The sequence below is a fragment of the Amphibalanus amphitrite genome, unplaced genomic scaffold (assembly GCF_019059575.1).
Source record: "Amphibalanus amphitrite isolate SeventyFive unplaced genomic scaffold, NRLGWU_Aamphi_draft 001028F_arrow, whole genome shotgun sequence".
In the NCBI taxonomy this organism is placed as follows: Eukaryota; Metazoa; Arthropoda; class Thecostraca; order Balanomorpha; family Balanidae; genus Amphibalanus; species Amphibalanus amphitrite.
Window position 1 is genome coordinate 203,555 of NW_024882522.1, and position 20,668 is coordinate 224,222.

The following is a 20,668-nucleotide window of genomic DNA, read 5'->3' on the forward strand; positions in this document are numbered from 1 at the left end:
ACCGCATTTACCAGACACAGGAAGAGTTTCCGGGCGCATAATGGTAACTCTGTTACTCTCCCCTAATGCTCACTGCTCAGCCAATAGAATTTTACAATTTGTATGGAGGCAGAGTCAGTATGCTGCCTTATACAGTTGGAGACAGCGTAGACATTTTTCATCTCTGGCAGATTTACCGATTTTTAAATCCTATCCACAGTCTTATCCTAAAACCTTTGGTTAAACGTAGTGGTAGGTACCTACTACCTATATGCTGCTTTGCACGCAATATCTGCCTCACTTTAAGGATGCCAAAGTATTGCTTCCAAATGACATCATTAGAACAGCGGATGTCCCAAAAAGTAAACAAAAATGAAAGTCTAATATCTCAAAAATCCGTGAATATTTCTCGACGAAATTTGTTACATGTTCGTTTTTGCTCTTTCTGAACCGAACGACATCACTTTTATGCCAATTGATTACCGTTTTTGAAGGTGGGAGGGTCCCTTTAAGGGGGTCGCTACTTAGGCACCATCCCCTATTTGAGTTTGCCATCCGCACCTGCGGCAGCTCGTTCTTTCGAAGGCTGCCACCTGCTGCCACCGGCCGGCGGTGTCAGTTCATCTCGGCGCCGGCAGATGGCGGGCAGTGTGTTCCCTGACCAGGTAGGCTGAGCCGCCGGCGTGTGCTGTGAGGCGGAACAGCCGCCCGTCCCGGCGGCGGCGCGGCCGTGACGCGGCACCCACACCGCCGCGCCGGCCGGCAGCAGCGGCCCGCCGAGTCGTGTCCGCGGTGGACCGTACCGTGTCCGGCGCCGCGCGCATGCGCCGCCCTGCGGTGGCCGAGTATTGACGGCGCGGCGGCGGCGGCGTCACTGGCTCTCGAGTGCCGTGTGGTGTGAGCGGCCGTGCGGGGCCGTGTGAGCGGCCGTCAGTGCGCCGTATGATCTCCTGTGACGCGGCGATGGAGACGGCTCGGGTGGAAATATCCCGCTGCATCAACGGCCTGGGGCTGCGCTCCAAGGCCAAGGAGTCGCGCGACGACCGCGCCGCCACACAGGCCAGCCTGGAGCGGCACATGTCGGCGGCCGGTGTGAAGCGCGGCAGTGTCATGGAGAAGGTGGCCACCGTGTTCTGCGGCAGCGGCGCGGCGCGGCAGGCGCGCGCCGGCGTCCCGCCCCCGCCCCCTCCACCGCCGCCGCCGCGAGACAAGCCCACGCCGCCGGAGAAGCCGTCGCGGTTTTCTTTTCAGAAAATGCGGAACGGGATGTACCCGTCTCTGCACGGAGCCGGCGGTCGGAGGAGCCCGCGGCCGCCGGCGAGCAGCGGCCGGCGCCGCCAGCTGCGCGCGCCAGTCATGAGCTGGACGGCGCTGTGGCAGCACGAGCCGTTTCTGGAGCGGTTCTTCCAACTGTTCTCTGGCGCCGAGGTGTGCGCGCTGGCGCAGGTGTGCCGCGTGTGGCGCGACGTGCTGTACCAGCCGCGCTTTTGGCGCGCCATTCGGCCGGTGCTCAATTGCCGCGACATCCGCGAGTCGAGCGCGGGCGAGCCGGGCGCGGCGCGGCGCCGCTACCTGCACTCACTGCAGGTGCGCGCCTGTGACTCGCTGGCGCTGCTGCACGCCTCGGACGAGGACCTGTGCGATCTGACGCACGGCTTCCCGGCGGCGGCCAAGTGTGTGCGCTCGCTGTCGCTGCAGTGCTGCCGGGTCTCCGACAAGGGCCTGGAGCAGACGCTGGACCAGCTGCACGGGCTGCAGCAGCTCGAGCTGTCCGGCTGCAACGAGGTGACGGACGCCGGCCTGTGGGCCTGCCTCAGCGCGCGCATCGTCTCGCTCTCCGTCTCCGACTGCATCAACGTGGCCGACGAGAGCGTGGCGGCGGTGGCGCAGCTGCTGCCGTCCCTCTGCGAGTTCAGCCTGCAGGCCTACCACGTCAGCGACGCGGCGCTCTCCTACTTCAGCAGCCAGCAGAGCGCCGCGCTCACCGTGCTGCGGCTGCACTCCTGCTGGGAGCTCACCAACCACGCCGTCCTCAACATCGGTCAGTCACAATCACTGTGCTATAGTGAGTGGTCAGTCAGTCTCCCTACAGCTGCCACTTGTCATAGTATCGATATCGGTCAGTCCGTTACAGTCCCGGCCCGGCAGGACGCGCCGGCCGCAGACAGGGCTGGTAAAACGTACCGATCCGCCAATTACATATACATTGGAGCCAAGCCTCTGTCCAAATCAAAATAGGGGCGGGCATTTTTAGCCAAAGTGAAGGTATGAGCTGAAAAGGAGAAAAATTGCACATAACCAGTGGCACCGTGAAATGGGACTATTTGAGACACTGGGGCTATTTGAGACAGTACGATAGTGGTTTTGTAAAATTGCTCTAAAATTAAAACTGGTTGATTTTTTAATATTTTTTTCCAGGCTGATGTGGAATTTAACGATGAATTCCATGAAAAGGGTTTTTGAAAATTTTGAAATTTTTTGAAAGAAATTTGGCATAAAATGAGAAATATAGAAAAAAACACAATTTAAGTCATACGAAAAGCACACCTACCTGCAGCTTAACATGGTTGAAGTTTTAAAAACTCTGCAACCGAATTTATCGTAACTATCGTTTTCATTATGGGCTAAGCACATTTTTCATGAAGACGGTAGTGACAATTATGTAACCCGATGTCTCAGAATCCCGATGATACCTACTCGTCAAACCTCAACGGATACCAAATACAGCTGATGATTGTGATGCCAAGGCCCTAAAAACAGGTGATATGATGCATCCGAAAAGACTTACTGCCATCTTCTGCCTAAAGTGTATCAAACGTTCGACATTAGTAACACCGGTGAATCGGCCATGGGTTCGTGGTACTTTTAGCAGCAAGCAATATTTACACATTGTAACTAAATATGACCATCAAGTTTGTGACGATATTAGTTACCTTTAAGAATATGTGCATAAAATGTGTTTCAACTTTCATCAGTCACTGACGTGGTCAGTAACCCACCCATGTCTACACTGGTTGACCAGAAGGCACCATTGAAGGTTATTTATCAGAGCCTTCAGTATACGTTCTTGATGCAGTGCGGTAACCGGCCCTTTGATACAACATGCAGTGATCGAGGAAAATCGGTATAAAATCAAAACCGTTTGACCTTTTTGATGCTATTTCTTCACAGGTTGATGAGCAATGGAACAATCGATCACGCATGCCATACATTCAACCATTTTGAAAACTGTTTTCCCTTTTTTAAGGCATTACAGTGTGTTTAATGCCGTAGCGAGCCTGTCTCAAATAGCCCCACCAACTTTCGGTCTATATGTTTTATGCCGCCAGAGATGAACACAACAACTTTATTTGAAAATTTTACTGTCGTTGACTTAGAAATAGTCCTAGATAATCGTCCTGTGATTTTCAAAGCTTAGGGTCACATCATATTATGACAGCCCTAGCATAAAGCCATAGGCGGCGGAACGGGGAGGGCACCGGGGCACCGTGCCCCCCTTTGATTTTGGCATTTTAACATTAGCCCTATGGGCGTTGCATGGAAAGAATGGGACCAAGAGTCGGCGGTGCCCTTCCCCCCTTAATTGAAGGTGTTCCGCCGCTACTGCATAAAGTAATGCAATTTTTAACCCGCGCCCCGTAGGGGGGGGGGGCGAAACGCCCCCCCCCTGTCCTTTTCGGTCGATATCTCCTGAACGGCTGGAGATATCGCCACCAAACTTTCAGGACCCCTCCGGGCATCAATTTTACACATTGTGACCAAAAATTTTTTCCAGAGGCTATGATAGGTTGGCCACAATTGACGTCAGAGTGACGTCATGTTCTGTCATTTTCGACCGAAAAAAGACCTTCGCGAGAAGACCTGTCACGCCTACAGCTTTGAAGATACAGAAAAATGATCAAGACATAAAAGGTGTAGAATTGACAGGGCTACAAAACTGCTATCTCGGATTTTTGAAACTTTGGAGCTTTGACCCCCAAAAATCAAAAAAGTATTTTTTTTATATATTAGCCAAACAATCCAAAAAGTTTTTTGAGTTTCGAAAAAACCGGAATATATGTGATAGTACCTACCGTCTTCTATCTACATACCAAATTTCAGATCGATATCTCGTTTTTTTGGCCAAGTTATAGCGAAAAAAACTGTTCAAAAATGATGACGTCAAATTTTCAAACTCAATTTTTGGCAATTCTAGACCTCGTAGAGCAAAACAAAGACCACCATTAGACTCCCCGTGACGAGCTACATCGAATCAATACCCATTTTATGCAAAAATATCAACTTTGAAATTTGACCTAATTTGACCTGACCTTGACCTGACCTTCACCAAAACGTGACCTAGGCTGGCCCCAAAGGCTGCCTAACCCACATAATCGCATTTGTCATGTAAAATGGACCATAAAATATGTATCACACGACACTTTCATATTGTGACCCCCGGTGACCTGACCTCGCTGTGACCTGACCTGGTATCAGTGACCTCAGATAGCAAAGTATGTGTTTGACGAACAATGTACCATCGATGGTTTTCAATAAATTACCAATTTACTCGATTTCACAACACATTTCTTGAAATGCCTGTGAACGGTGAAAATCAGACCTTTGACCTGACCTGTGACGTCATCGGTTTGACCTAGGTCAATGAAATTTGGTCACAAGGTAGTTCCCGGGTGGGGCTATCGAACGCCGTTTAAATTTTGAAAATCGGCCGGTAACTTTCCGAGACCTTAGGGGGGGGGCCGAAACGCCCCCCCCCCCCCTACGGGTGGTAGGGTCCGCCGGTAGCCCTACGGGGCGCGGGTTAACAGACAGAAGTACTATGTCCAACGAAAAACGAAAAGTTTGATTATAACGGTTATATAACTGTATTTGAAAGAAATACTTTGTGCCAGAAGTATCAAAATTAGATTTCCAATTGCATGGCATTAAAAGAATTATCCCTAGCTTGACTGAATTTCTTCAACCTCCTTGCAACCACAACTGTCTCAAATAACCCCACATTATGGGGCTATTTGAGACAGGCTTCAATTAGAAAAATAACTTTATTTATGGTTACCAGCTGAATCAAAATTTACCTATCTAAGAGCGGCTACAGAGAACTACGTTTTTCAATTCACATGCTATATGAAATATCAAACGTTTTGAAGGGAGAGGCCAAAAGCTGTAAAATCCGTTTCAAATAGCCCCTCTTTACGGTATTGTTACCGCCTGAAAGCATCACAAAAAATCCACCAGAGGAAGATGGTCTTGAAGGAAGATGGTCTTGAAGAAAATGGTATGTAGAAGTATCTCAGCTTTTGGTTGGAAATCAAAATGAAACTATAATTAAAAAAGGAGAAAAATTGCACACAACCACTATTGTCGCCTGAAATTACCACACATAACATGACACACAAATATATTTTCACACCTGAGAGTAAACCATTCCAGCCCAATGCGACGGAAACAGTGCGCTAAGGCCATAACAGCGCGTCAGACAGCGCTGGTTTAAAGTTTTCCTGCCTAGTTAGTTTGTTGTGAAATGGCATTGAAAACATATTTTCCATTTTTATTTTATTTTCCCCGCGACCTGTTGGGGAGGGGGCAAAGGGACCCCTCCCTGTGTTATGTCGCAGGTAACTCAGAAACGGCTGCGAATTTCGACTTACAATTTTCAGTACTTCTCCGGACATCAATTTTACACAAGTTCTGGAATAAATTAGGTCAAAATAAATTAATAAATTAGCGGTCAAACCGAGGAAATTTTCGGCTATGCTTGGTCCAAAGTGTTGTTCACGAGGAAAGAATCGTCAAAAATCAGACCAGCCTAGGGACTCAAAAATTGAACCTGCGCCCCACTGCGGGAGGGGGGCTATTCCTAGCCCCCTCTCGTTTTCCCGCAATAACTTATAAACCGCTGGAGGTATCGACGCGAAACTTCTGTACCTTTTGATGCAGAGGTGAATAAAACTCAAAAGCTGTCACCTACGCGATGTCTAGCTGTCACCAATTTTTTACAAGTAATCTTGAAACAGAAGGTACTTTTTTGACGTTTTCTCGTCACCTTTTTAGGCCTAAAAATTGAAAATAAGGCTAGAATGTTATGAAACTGACCTTTCAAACTTCGGACTCTGGGACCTTTCAAACTTCGGACCTTTCAGATTTCGGACAACGCATGACCACAGTTCAGTGACACAACACAACAAAAATAAATCACTACCATCCAACTTACCTATAGGTCTGATCGACGTTCTAGCTCGTCCCGGCTTCCTGATCCAGTTCAATCAGAACTCACGAAAGGATTGTCATTTGTCAGTTGTCACTGATTCACTTGCCTTTGCTTCAGTAGTCAGAACCAATTATCAACGCCCCTACCAAGTTTCTGGGACCGATGGTCATGGACCTCACCCCAGTTGTGGCCCAGATGTGACGTCCCCCGTCCCAGTCGCCCGGTCCTTCCCTACTTCGGCGGCGGCCAAGGCCGCGCCGGTCCCCGCCTCCGTTCAACCGGCGATGAGCGGGGACGAGCTGTCGGGCTGTCGCCGTTTTTTCCTGCGTTGTCTATGGCGCTTCACAACGCACCGGCTGTCGCACCGGCGGGATTTTTCAGCCCCAGCTGTCTACAAAGAGATGACGCTGTTAAATTTTTGTGCCGTGGTCCATAGCGGCCCTCTATGGGAAGACAGCTCTGATTTTAGCGGAAACGGACTAGTTATATATGTATTTTAAATGCATCAACCGAGATGCTCGAATCTGTCTCTTTATGGCTATGGCTGTCACCTACGCACGCAGGCGAGTAGCAGGGTTTTTTCACCTCTGTTTTGATGCATCAATTTGCCACCTTGTGTCAAAATTTGAACTTCTTAGCTACCGTAGTTCGGCCGGAAATGAACTCAGAATGACGTCATGTCGGCCGATTTTGACGCAAAACATTGAACTACGGCAATCGCTATCAAAAGCTCAGTTTTTAAGCTAGACCCAATTTCCTTGCATGAGATGACATTAAGTACACTGTGCTATCAAACTGCTGTCTCATGTTGTCAAAATTTTGAAATTTTTGAAAATAATTGATTTTAAATTTCAAAATTTATATTTGTATCCTTTTCCAAAAGGGACTTATTAAAAATGGAATATTTGTATGTGATAGAACACAAAACCATGATATATCCTAGCAAGTTTTAGCCGGACATCTTCAAAAGTAGCAGTTATACGCATGAAAGTAAAATTTTCTCTATTAATTTTTTTTCCAAATCATTTTTTCAGTACGTGTTTGATATGGTACATAAATATAAATATCACCATCGTGTTTCTGAGCTCAAACTGCACCCGAAAGATACCTTTTTTGTTAACCCTCGCCCCGTTGGAGGGCCAATTTGGCCCCCCTGTGGTTTTTCCTGAATAGCAAGAAAACGGCGGCGCGCAGCGCCGCCAAATTTTCAGTGCCTTCCCGGGCATCAATTTGACACATTAACACCAACTTTCAAGTCTTAGGTCACCTTAGGTCAGGAGTTATTGAGGTCAAACTGAGGTCATGTTCGAGCAAAAACGAGCAAAAAACATGCAACCTTGAAACGCTCACCAAATCTACAGTTACCAAGCAATTTCAAAGTTCTTTATATGGTCTAGTAGACAAAAAGCGGCGCTACAAAACTGCCATCTCGGATTTTCAAAATTTTGGGTTTTTGATCCCAAAAAATTCAAAAAAAAATGATTTTTTTAGAAAAACAAAAAGAATCGAAAAAAAATCCGAATTTCGACAAAACCGGAATATATGTGATAGTCCCTGCACTTTTCTATATACATACCAAATTTCATATTGATATCTCGTTTTTTGGCCAAGTTATAGCGAAAAAACTGTTCAAAAATGATGACGTCAAATTTTTGAACTCAATTTTTAGCGATTCTAGACCACGTAGGGCCAAACAAAGACCCCCATTGCCATTGAACTCCCCGTGACGAGCTGCATCGAATCGATGCCCCTTTTATGCAAAAATATCAACTTTGAAATTTGACCTAATTTGACCTGACCTTGACCTGACCTTGACCAAAACGTGACCTAAGCTGGCCCCAAAGGCTGCCTGTTCCACAAAATCGCATTTGTCATGTAAAATTGACCATAAAACATGTATCACACGACACTTTCATATTGTGACCCCCCAGTGACCTGACCTCTGTGACCTGACCTGGTATCAGTGACCTCAAATAGCATAATATGTTTTTGAAAAACATCAAATGATTGGACATGGATGATTTTCAATGAAATACATTTTACTCGATTTTACAACGCATTTCTTGAAATGCCTGTAAACGGTGAAAATTCGACCTTTGACCTGACCTGTGACGTCATCGGTTTGACCTAGGTCAATAAAATTTGGTCACAAGGTAGTTCCCTGATAGGGCTATCCAACACCGTTTGCCGCTTGTCGCTAGGTTGCGTGGTTCTCGAGATCTAAGGGGGGGGGGCAAATTGCCCCCAACGGCGCGTTGCTCGGCAGAGCCTATCGGGGCGCGGGTTAAAAAAAAAAATCAACTTTAAAATTTGACCTTTTTTACCTGAAGTATCCAGACAAGCTAAATTCAACCACATTATGCTTCCTTTTTTCAGAAGAACGCTGTTTCCAAGTTCATTATCAAAGCTCTCACGTCATCACGTGACCTTAAACAGCTTCAGTGTCTGGCCAAGAATTTCTTACCGAAAAATAATTGCTTTCAAATTATGCACGATAAGTAGGTACCTGGGTACCTGGACATTGTGTCTTAAAAATGAACATGACGTAACTGGTGGCAGCAGGCACCCAAATATCAGTACGATGGGACAAAGTGTCAACGAATTTGGGTGAAACTTCGTTTTTCACTGTTAGGTACAAAGAGACATGACAAACCAAATAGCTATCTCAAAATTTCTTAAATATAAAAATCTCAAGATATTGAGATTTGTTCGCCATGTTGAGAGCTGTGAGCCGTCGGCCGTGTCCCAATGCCGCCAGCTCTGTTCAGCTCTGTTCAGAACTGTGAGCCGTCGGCCGTGTCCTAATGCCGCCAGCTCTGTTCAGCTCTGTTCAGAACTGTTCCAGCTCTGTTCAGAACTGTGAGCCGTCGGCCGTGTCCTAATGCCGCCAGCTCTGTTCAGCTCTGTTCAGAACTGTTCCAGCTCTGTTCAGAATTGTGCGCCGTCGGCCGTGTCCCAATGCCGCCAGCTCTGTTCAGCTCTGTTCAGAATTGTTCCAGCTCTGTTCAGAACTGTGAGCCGTCGGCCGTGTCCCAAATCCCAATGCCGCCAGCTCTGTTCAGCTCTGTTCAGAATTGTTCCAGCTCTGTTCAGAACTGTGAGCCGTCGGCCGTGTCCCAAATCCCAATGCCGCCAGCTCTGTTCAGCCCTGTACAGAACTGTTCCAGCTCTGTTCAGAACTGTGAGCCGTCGGCCGTGTCCCAATGCCGCCAGCTCTGTTCAGCTCTGTTCAGAACTGTTCCAGCTCTGTTCCAGCTCTGTTCAGCGCTGTGCGCCGGGTGGCCGTGTCCCAATGCCGCCAGCTCTGTTCAGCGCTGTTCAGAACTGTTCCAGCTCTGTTCCAGCTCTGTTCAGCGCTGTGCGCCGGGTGGCCGAGCCTGCTCGCGCGCCGCTGAGCCGACGGACGGATCGATGCGCCGCCGAGGCCATATGTTTCCGCCAGCTGACCAGCGCGGCTTCAGAATACTGCGCCGGGTCACGCCAAAATTGAATGGCCCGCCAATACAGTGAGCAGCTCGTGGGCCAGCACTTGCCCGGTAAATCAGTACCAACCTTCCCAATATAGCATATATGCATTATTGTTTCCAAATAACCCCATGCCCCGCTGGGGGGGGGGGGGGGGTGGAGGGGTAGAGTCTGCTCCCTCCCGTCTTTCAATAGCTGGGCTATTCCATGCCAGCCCAACCACTGGTGTAGGGGAAGACGGTGTATTTTGAGGCACATTTTCTTCTTTGCGTCTCTGAAGCCATGCTACGGGGAACTCAAAATTAATTCAATTACTGTCAGTCTGGCGTAAGCAAATACATTAGCCGGAGAGGTGCGGTGTTTGGTGTAAACAAATTGAACACGGTGGCAAAAATATTACACCAGGTCTTGATAAGCTGAGGGATATCAAGCCAACAGGGGCGTGGCCACGGATTTTTGACTGGGGGCGGGGACGGATTGGCTGGCTAAAAACCAAAAAACTGGTTACCGTACGTTTTTAGGCTTATGCAGTATGTACTACTTGTAACGCATACACATGTTCTTCCCGCGTGGAGGCGTTATTAGTCACAATATCTCTTTTTTACTTGTATGAATTGGCGGCGCGAAGCGCCGCGAAAATTAGCAAAAACGCTTGGCAAAACAGCACCAAAAACAGATCAATTTTGCATCTTGTATAATAAGTTTGATACCAGGAGGCAGGATAGCTAAGGTCTTGTCACCAAGTCAAGCAGCCCTGCCTCTAAAAAATCGTGTGATCCTCTGTCAACCGTACAGCTTATTTCCAAGAAGTTGGAAACTTTGTGCAGTGTACCTAGCTGCAGGACTGCGGGGTCGGATTCGACTTCGGTCGTAGTCGACCGTTTTGGTCGGGGTCGGAGTTGGAGTCACTGAAATCGTAATGGACCTCGACTCTGAAGTCGGAGTCAACGTACTCTGGTTTTAAGTCATGCTCTTTGCTGGTTAGTCGAAATATCTCAAGCCCGTTTGCGTCCAGTCGCATGTTACACGGCACACGTGGATGTCGATGTAGAAAATTTAACAGTTTCCCGAGGATGGGTTGGATAAGAGCTGGAGATTCTGTTGGCTGTGGTGATTGTAGGGGTCGTGGTCAGACCCAAGATTCTTGTCAGACCAATCTAGGTCATTTCACTCATTCGTTACTGTATTAGTGTTTACGGCACGTGCAATGTCACCCAAACCTCACGGCTACAGAAAGTGTTGAATTTTGCTGCACGTGTTATATCGGGGCGACGGAAGTTTGACCATGTGAGTGACGTGTTGCGTGACTTAAGAGTGGCTATCGGCGCACAACATGTATACGTACCATGTGCTGACGCTCTTAAAACGCACGCTGGTTACGGCTCAGCCCCAGTTGCTCTCGGAGAATCTTGTGCGAAGACGGCATGTACACCAAAGAGCTACGAGGCAGGACGACATGTTACATGTTCCCATGATAAAGTCTGAGTCCGGGAGGAGACGATTCCTTTTCGCTGCAGCAACGGCTTTTAATCGACTGCCTCCAAGCATGCGTGATCTGGACATGAGAGCTTTTAAAAGAGAACTTCGTCGGCATTTGCTGCAGCAACAAAGGAACGATCGTTAGCGGCGCCTAGTGACGACACTTATGTGATAGTGTGGTTGTGAGATTGGTGGGGGAACGAGGGCGTATGTATGTATGTATGTATGAATGTTATGTATGTGTGTCATCCCGACAACCACTATTTTATTATTTGACTCTGGCACTAGAATAGCCACACAAGTGTGGAGTGAGCCAATGAAATAAATAAATAAATGAATAACTGAGTATTAAAGCTTCCTGGGCTCTCTCAGACCGGGACGAGGTCCTCTCACACTCAAGCATCAAGCGTTCAAGGGCCATGGTGAGAGACCTACTGTCGGATGGCCTCGAACGGGAGGAGGGCCGTTTGAGAATGAGCTGAGGGTCTTGACTATTGGGGCATTCCACGTCAAATCAAACACCGAAATCCGTCATCCCCTTCGATTTTTCTGAAAATTTGTAGGCAGACTGGGCATGGTTCAAAACTGAGTTACGTATAATATTTTCGAAATTTGATCACGTAGGGTAAGGGCGGGTAAGAGTACGCGGGCGATAAGAGTACGCATCAGCTGTTTCGGTTGCTTAGCAACGCGGGTTTGTCGAGTGCATGAAGTGACATGAAGCCGCCAGTGCGTGCTTGTCACCAACGGAACGTGGGCGTTGAGCGGCGACGCTGTTGAGTTTAAGGCGATGAATATTATTTTCGAGCGTTATGATATTATTATGGTATGGTACAATAATTTTGATACTTGGCAGTTGAGATAAGGTACATTTCCGTGATTGTTGTGGGAAACTTGGTAGGTTATCTGGGGAAATACTGCGCAGTGCAATATTCTGTTTGCGAAGTTTTGCACAACGTTTCGGGGTTGTTTTGTGCGCGAATTGCATGTACGGTAAGAGGACGCACTGTTCAGGAGGGTAAGAGTACGCAGAATTATACATTAAATCGAATATACAGAAATATAGAATTATTAATCTATCGCTTAATGACGTTTGTTTTGTGGGTATATCATCAATGGAGCACTGTGATGCAGATGCGTACCCGAAATTCTTCCAAATACGAGTTATTCTCCCTTTTGATTGAGCATTTTTTTAAGAAACACACGACATGATTATTTCCTGATTTATAGACTTGAAATATTTATTTTATGTTTTTCTTTTTGGATACTAGAATTAACTTAAATGCCTTCTGAGTTTGAAGTTAAGCATTTGGACAGTACAAGCTGCATAGGTGTGTGTTCATATGATTGCGTACTCCACCCGCCTGGCGTGCGTACTCTTACACACCCCATATGGTAAGAGTACGCAACTGCAGCGGTTCAGAAAATGTCAGTTTTAGACCACTTCCATTTGCGCTGAAGGATCGTTGCCCCATGGGTTGATGGCTAATTCAATGAACTTTAATATTCCCTATTTGCGATTTCTTTCCTTCAAATATTAAACAAATGAGAGCAAGAAATCCACTAAGTGCGTACTCTTATACGACTTCACCCTATCGCTGAGATATAGGTCATCGAATATAGCGAAAAATGCCACACATCAATTTTTTTAAATGGCTATAACTCTGGTTCCTTTTCTGGTATCAAAATGATATTAACAGGGTCGTATAGGCAATTGATAAGGCTTTGGTTTTTAATTATAAAATTAAATTGAAGTGACCTTGAAACGCATTTGACCTTGAATTAAAACAAAAATTTAAATAGCAAAAAACACGTCACCTTCGATTTGGGTAATTTTTACATATTATGTCCGTCACAATGTTCCTAACCATCTGTGAAAAAATTGGAGTGGGCCATTCTTAACTTTCGCGGCAAACGCCGTTTTCATGCATCAACATCACGCAACCGCGCGTGACCTTGAAAGACAGAGTCAAGACATGCTTGCTTGTGTACACCTTCTGAAATGAATGATTGCTGATAAGTGATATCCCAAACTCTGCGAGAATGGAAATGCATAGTCATCGTAGTCAAGCATTCACGTTCCATAGTAAAAGTGTCTCAGGCAAACGGTAATTTGCGGTGAATTTTGAGCCGTGTGGAAATGCATCATGAAGTAAATTCAACGAAAACATTATCACGCAACGATATCTTCACGTCATTTGATCTTCACTATACGAAAGAACATACATTTTTTAGTATGTATGGGAAGTTTCTAGTTAATCCAATAATAAATATGGCAGTTAGAGGCCTGCTAAGAGTAACATGTCGCCGGCTGAGGCGGCTCGGCCGATGCGGGAAACGCAGCAATCACAATTTTGTGTTTAAACGTTCATATTTCAATTGTTTACCAACCGATTTTCAAAATTCTTTCACCATAAGATTGCCTGTACATTTCTTAGTCTTCTCACAAAATTTGACGCGAATCGAACGTAATCAGCGGTAGGGAGCGCGATGTAAAGACGGAACCGTTCCGCTCCATCCCGGCACAGTCTACAATTCAGGCGGCGCGTAGCGGTCGGCGCCGGCTGCCGAGTCGCCGCGTCGCTGCGGCGACAGGATGTTCACTTTACACCGCTATTACTAGAACAGTTGTGAACCGATTTTCTTATTGCTTGCACGATGAGATGTCCAATTCAATTCTTGACAGGTAGCCATAATTAATTTCGCATTAATCTTATGAGATATTGGCGAAAAACAGGAGGGGTGGGCGAAATTCGCTCTTCCCCCTCCACTGCGCGTGCAAACATACGTTTGCATATGTGCAATTTTCTTCAAAACTTATGAATGGCCCACTCTAATTTTTTCACAGGTTGTTAAGAATATGGTAGGCAATAAAATATATGAAAATGAGCCAAATCGAAGGTGACGTGTTTTTTGCTATTTCAATATTTGTGCTTAAGTACAGAGTTAAGCAAATTTCAAGGTTATATATTTAAGTAGGTGCAACTCTTAACAAATGCTTAAGAAATTACCTTAACAGTAAGGTTTATTTCATTCAAATCAAACAAGTACAACCAAAGTTATGGTCGTTCAAAAATATAAAGATGCAACATTTTGTAAAAATTTGATGCCCTATATTTAGAAGACCTGTGGTCAGAATGTGCAAAAAACATCAATGTAATGTCCGGGGCCACACAGGAACTCGCTCACAAATTTATAATGAAATCGCTGATGGTAAGGTGCAAAACAGCCGAATTTTGTTCGATTTGACGTGGAATGCCCCTATTGCGAATATCCTGAAATGTGTGGTGTCTGCAAGCTGTCACCCCACCCTGAGACTTTGGGACCGATCTTCACCCCTTGTCGGATGTGGTCGCCCCTATATGTAAATGGAGCTTTGGCTCCCTATCGAGGACTTGGGACGGACAGCCTAGAGCTGTACCTCATTGTAGGTACCTAATGCATGTACCTAATCCTTGAATGTGCCAAGAAACGTTCGGTGTCACAAAAGCATCACATCACAAGTTTTTCACTCCGATACGGGCTGAGAGATGCCGTGGTCGGAGATGGGATTGGAATTTGGAATCAGACTCCGAGCGATTTTTTTAAGCCGGAGTCGGAGTTACCAAAAATCAATATACTCCGCAGTCCGCAGCCCTGTACCTAATATGTATGCAACGGTTCAGTGCCAGCAATTCGTATGATTCAATTTGAATATCTGCTATTTCATTTCAAAACGACTATAGGCCAATTTTTATTGGCCAATTTCATAGGCCACTCTTTAAATAATTCATGGGGATATTTTTGCGGGGGAAGTCCCCCCCCGGATTCCTCGACTGGGGGGACGCGTCCCCCCATCCCCCCCGGTTTCGACGCCCATGCAAGCCAACTCGAGCCTTGGTCGTCATGCATGCAAAGTAACAGACATAACGAAGTCGTCCTATGTAGGCTGCGCATCGGCCATACGTATGCCACACATGGTCATCTCCTCCGCGGAGAAGAGCAGCCCACCTGTCGCAGGTGTACCGTGCCTCTCACTGTCTCTCGCGTGCTTTTATCTTGTCCTCTCGCTGAACCGAACCGGACACGCTACCTCGGGCGCATCGCTCCGTGTACCACTATACGCCGCCAACTGGGTGACGAGTCACCCTGGGTTTTATCCAAGATTACTTTACGGTTTTATCCGTCAATATTTGTTTCCTTTATCCGTTCGATCAACTTCCAAGTGATTTACTCGACCCATAGGCGCGGGAGCCGGGGGGAAGTGAGGGCAGCTTGCCCCCCCCCCCGAACTCTGGGGCCGTGGGGCCGGTGCCCCCACAGCTTTGAGACGGAATACCACATTTTTTTTTGCAAATGTTTTCTTTTTTGTTGAAAAAGCCAAGGAATGAAAAATAAGTGGCCTAAAACCGGTGAGAAAACTAGATTTGGGGGTACCCTAGGTTGATCTCTATTATGGTGTGCCCCCCAGTCTGAAAGTAGTTCCCGCGCCCCTGACTCGACCTGACCTCAATCCAACTAGTCATTTCTAGTCCTTACATCTAGTCAGTTGTCTAGGACGACACTTTTGCGCTGTCTTATCTTACCTTGCTCTTTTATATCGAGTCTTAAAACGACGTTATGGGCGCAAAATGACCTAAGTAGTCGGCGCGCCCTAAAGCCCCAATTAAAAAACAAAAATATTACACCAGTTTGCACTCAGGGGCATTCCACGATAGATCGTACCAGGACCGTCACCCTCATCCCTCAGATTTGAATAAAATTCGGTCCTAGGGGTAATCATAGGCCCAAAAGATGCCTTTCAAAATATCAGACATCTCAGATGAAAACTTTTTGAGTTATATTGCAAAACACTTCTTTAACTTCGGATTGTAAGGATGAGTTTGAAGGGCTATAACTCAAGAACGAGTTAAGCAAGCGACAAACAGTAAACAGCACTGATTTTTCGATGAATGAAAGATTAACCCGCGTCCCGTCGGGGTCTGCCGAGCAACGTGCCCTGTTGGGGGGGGGGGGGCAATTTGCCTCCCCCAAGATCTCGAGAATCACGCAACATAGCGACAAGCAGCAAACTGTGTTGGATTGTCCCAACAGGGAACTGCCTAGTGCCATGTGACCCAATTTCATTGACCGAGGTCAAACAAATGACGTCACAGGTCAGATCAAATGTCGAATATTTACCGTTTACAGGCGTTTAAAGAAATGTGTTTTGAAATCAAGTAAAATGCATTTCATCGAAAATTATCGATGGGGAATTGTTTGTCAGACACATATTTTGCTATTTTAGGTCACTGATCAGGTGACCTGATCAAGTGACTGGTCAAGTCACAGAGGGTTACAATATGAAAATATCATGTGATGCATGTTTTATGGTCCATTTTATATGCTAAATGCGATTATGTGGGTCAGGCAGGCTTTGGAGCCAGTTAAATTATGTTCTGGTGAAGGTCAGGTCAAGGTCAGGTAAAATTAGGTCAAATTTCAAAGTTGATATTGTGGCATACAATGGGTATCGATTCGATGCAGCTCGTCACGAGGAGTTCAATGGTGGTCTTTGTTTTGCGCTACGGGGTCTAGAATTGCTAAAGTGAGTTCAGAAATTTTACGTCATCAATTTTGAACAGTTTGTTCGCTATAACTTGGCCAGAAAAGGAGGTATGGATCTAAAATTTGTTATGTAGATAGAAGAGTGCAGGGACTATCACATTTATTCCGGTGTTTTCGAAATTCGAAATACTTTTGGGATTTTTTGTTTTCTAAAAAAGTCAACTTTAATAATTTGGGGGGGGGGGGCAACATTCAAAAATTTTGAAAATCCGAGATATCAGTTTTGTAGCACCTTCTTTTCTCTACATGACCATGTATAAAAAAAAAACTTTGAAATGGCTTGGTAACTGTACCTTTTGTGAGCGTTTCAAGAGTTCATGTTTGTTATTCATTTTCGCTCGAACATGACCTCAGTGTGACCTCAATAACTTCTGACTTAAAGGTAGTGTGCCAGCTTTCTTGGACCGTATGGAGTGAATGGCCCAGATAAGGAGAACCGGATTTTTAGAACTTATCCGTACCTTCAAAACTCATGGAAACGTCTTAAATTCTTCAAATTTTGAGTACCCCAGTGCGAAATTCGCCCCGACGGGTTGTCGGTCGTACCCCAACCACATTTCACACCACTATGAACAATAAATGCACACACTGAAATCGCTATTACCGATATGCTCATCCAATCAAGTTTCGATAAACCCGTTCATCATCATCTCCTGCGGTTTCGAACACGCCTGTTAGGTGGCTTCTGATGCTCGTCGAGGTCGGAATTTCCAAATACGCGTGGTGCGTCGGGCCGCGCGCTCTGACTTCGGCCAAGAAAAATGCGTCAGCTGATCATTGTCATTTCTGCCACTTGCGTGTGGTGAAATGGGGTCATAACTTATAAGACGGCTTTTTCATATCAATTATTTTACATAAAATCATATTTCAAACCATAGATAATGTTCGACAGCCAAATAAAAGAAACAATACAATACGGGCTTACAGTTTAAGGCTCGACCTTGTGTTGTCTACGATTAGACAGCTGATAACTCATTCCCGTACGTCGTATGGTCGTAACACTATAATGACCTTTGCTTATTGTCACAAGTGCGCCGCATTCGCGATTGTTGCCCGACGCCTGTTTGCAGGTGCGCCCACTACAGTTGTTATACATATCTAAAAACCGAAAAACTTTTAGAAGAAAAAGGCACTAATCCAGGCCCATTTTTGATTTTTTTGCGATATTAGGTAAAAACAGAAGCTTCTTATCCTAGGAAAAATAAAATGGGAAATCTTTCAAAGGTGGCACACTACCTTTAAGGTGACCTAAGACTTGACATTTTGTGTGAAGGTGTCAAATTGATGCCCGGGAAGGTATTGAACATTTGGTGGCGCTGCGCACGGCTGTTTTCTTGCTATTCAGGAAAAACCACAAGGGGTGGGGAACAAGCCTAACGGGGTTTGAAAATTTCAAAGAATTTTTTTTTTAGAAAAATTCGTCATCTTTTTTCAATTGCCTTTAGCGGTCGTTACGACCAATTCTGTGGTGTTATTAATTTTTCAAAATAAATTTCTGGCCATTGCGAATCGACATGCAAAAAACTAGAAAGGTGTTCTTTCTATAACCCTCGCCCGCACATGGAGGGGGAGAAAGGTTGCCACCCCCCAGGTAGTTTTTCTGCTCTGCACTCAAAATTTTTAGAGTTAGAAGCCTGATTTTTCGTATAGCTGCTTCTCTATCTTTTCTTGATGTCCACTGGAAATTTCAAGTTTCTGTGGTTTTTTGTTTCGAAGATATGACCTTGTATTTCAGGTCATGCCATGACCCAAATGACCAATTTTCAACATCTTGCGTTGGCTATCGGCCATGTCAGCTTTTGACACCTTGATTTCGTCCTTTTTTGCCAGTCTTACTTTCCAGTTCCCACCTATCATGGAACATGTCGTTCGACGATGTACAGATGCTAAGGTCAGGGTCAAGGTCAACCGAGGTCATCTAAAATAATTGCGTTTTAGGCAAGCTGAATTAACTTTTCGTGAAGTTTTTTGGCTGCATTTTTGGTACAAGCTTCTCAGATCATGATTTCATGTAATATGGACACATCAGGGTATATTGAATTAGTGGACACATAAAGAGAGAGATGTGGACGACTCGTGTGGATCGGACGTGTTTTATTGGGCTCCGATTTCCTGTCTATTTCTGCGTAAATGAGCGTTGCTTTGAACTAAAATTCACATCTTTCTGTTCCTAATTTTTTGGACAATGCGGTGAATATTGATATCAAATGAATTTATCTTCGGCTTACAAGATATAAGCATTTGAAATGTATAATATTTTGGAATAATTTCCAAAACATTTCAATCCAAGAATAGTTATTCGCTCTTGATTTTTCGACGTGTGCACGTGAGTAGCCAAGAACACTGCCCTTAAAAGTGTCAAAACTCAAAAAGCCCAAAAGAAAGTGGGTCGGATTGTTTGTCTTGCCTGTCTCGTATCTGTAATGGACATGTTGCACGGTAACACACAGAGAAGTAACCGGCACGGCTAGCTGCAAACGGACCCACTATTATTTGTCATATGTTCCAAGATGGCAAGCAATCAAAATATATCTGAAATTTGTGTACAAAATGAACTATTGTGCTTCTGCATTAACAAGTCACAGAACACCCCATTTGAAGCGATTGTTAAGCAATGTACCGACTTCTACAGTGGCGAAGAAATAAATGCAGCAAAAGAAGCACTATGGCAAATAGCTATCAATGAGCTGTTCCCATCAAGGAAAGATCTTCGGCTGATAAGGCGTAAAAGTACGTCTTCCAACTGTAAGAACCGTGCAGACATGGAAGATATCATGAAGGCGCTACAAGTATGTGACCGTGAAGGGGCTATTCTACCAAGGTTTTACGCGGTAGATTTAGGCAATATCCCACCGGCCTCACTTGAGCATGTAGACATGTCCGTTCTTCTTGGACAATTTGCCCAGATGCAAAACGAGATGAAAGGCCTAAAGCAGGCGATGCTGGAATTGCAAACGCAGCCGGCCATGTCCACTCCGCCTCTGACGTACGCCCAAGCTGCCGGCACGTCATCCGCTCCGGCGGCGCCGTCATCATCCGCTACCTTGGCACGGCCACCAGTGCCATCGCCAACCCTGGAGCGGCCCTCTCCAAGACCGGGGACTCAGCAGCCATCGTCATTGGAGAAGAGCGCGAGGATCGCTCCCGTCAGCTGCACATTGGCAGCAAGAAACAGCTTCGGGATCTTCACGGCCGATGTCGCAGACGACCGCACAGACTGGACTTCGGGCTGCCAACACCGACAATGACGGCTTTACCGAGGTCATCCGACGGAAGAGGCCTTCCAGTCGCAGTAAGGCTGTGATTACTGGGGTAAGCTCCTCGACGCTGCTGAGAGGCGTCGCACCACCACCTCGAGTAGCACATCTCTTCGTTGGTCGCCTCCACACGAGCACCACGTGTGAGGCAGTCCGATCACATGTGAACTGGCTGCTGGGCCCGGGCGCAGACAAATCGGTCGTCACTGAGATCACTGAGATCGCTCACTGTGCTGAGAAGTACGGGTACAAGGGGTACAAAGTAACCATACCCCTTGATTCTAAGGATCGTGTCATGATCCCAGATAAGTGGCCTTCTCATGTATCAATCAAAAGGTTTTACCATCCCAAGGGGGCTAAAGCTGCAGATCAAACTGAGGATCGACAGCTTCATCAGGGCAAACCAATGGCTAGGAGTGCTAGTGTAGATCGCATAACAGCTCATGTCACTAGATAGATGCATCCTCTATGCTAAGAGTATGCTCATTCAACTGCCAGTCCCTAAAATCGTCTTCCTCTGAGCTTCGAACTATTTGTGACAGCCACGACATTGTGTTTCTTCAGGAAACATGGCTTGCAAAGTTCGAATTGCATACGTTGAATAACGTTCATGAACATTTCAGCGGTCTAGGAACTACCTCCTTCGACTCTGGTAATGGTCTATTGTATGGTAGACCATTTGGTGGGGTAGCTA

At 46.0% G+C, this 20,668-nt stretch overlaps 1 protein-coding gene across 1 annotated transcript in view; it reads left to right on the plus strand.

Annotated features, from left to right (window-relative positions):
* The first annotated feature begins 418 nt into the window (after positions 1-418).
* Positions 419-20,668, plus strand: part of LOC122369362 (F-box/LRR-repeat protein 16-like) — a 46,839-nt gene continuing 26,589 nt past the window's right edge. Inside the window, exon 1 of the mRNA XM_043344056.1 lies at positions 419-2,020. Coding sequence (XP_043199991.1) covers positions 922-2,020 — 1,099 coding nt within the window. The 5' untranslated portion in view covers positions 419-921. The remainder of the gene's footprint in view (positions 2,021-20,668) is intronic.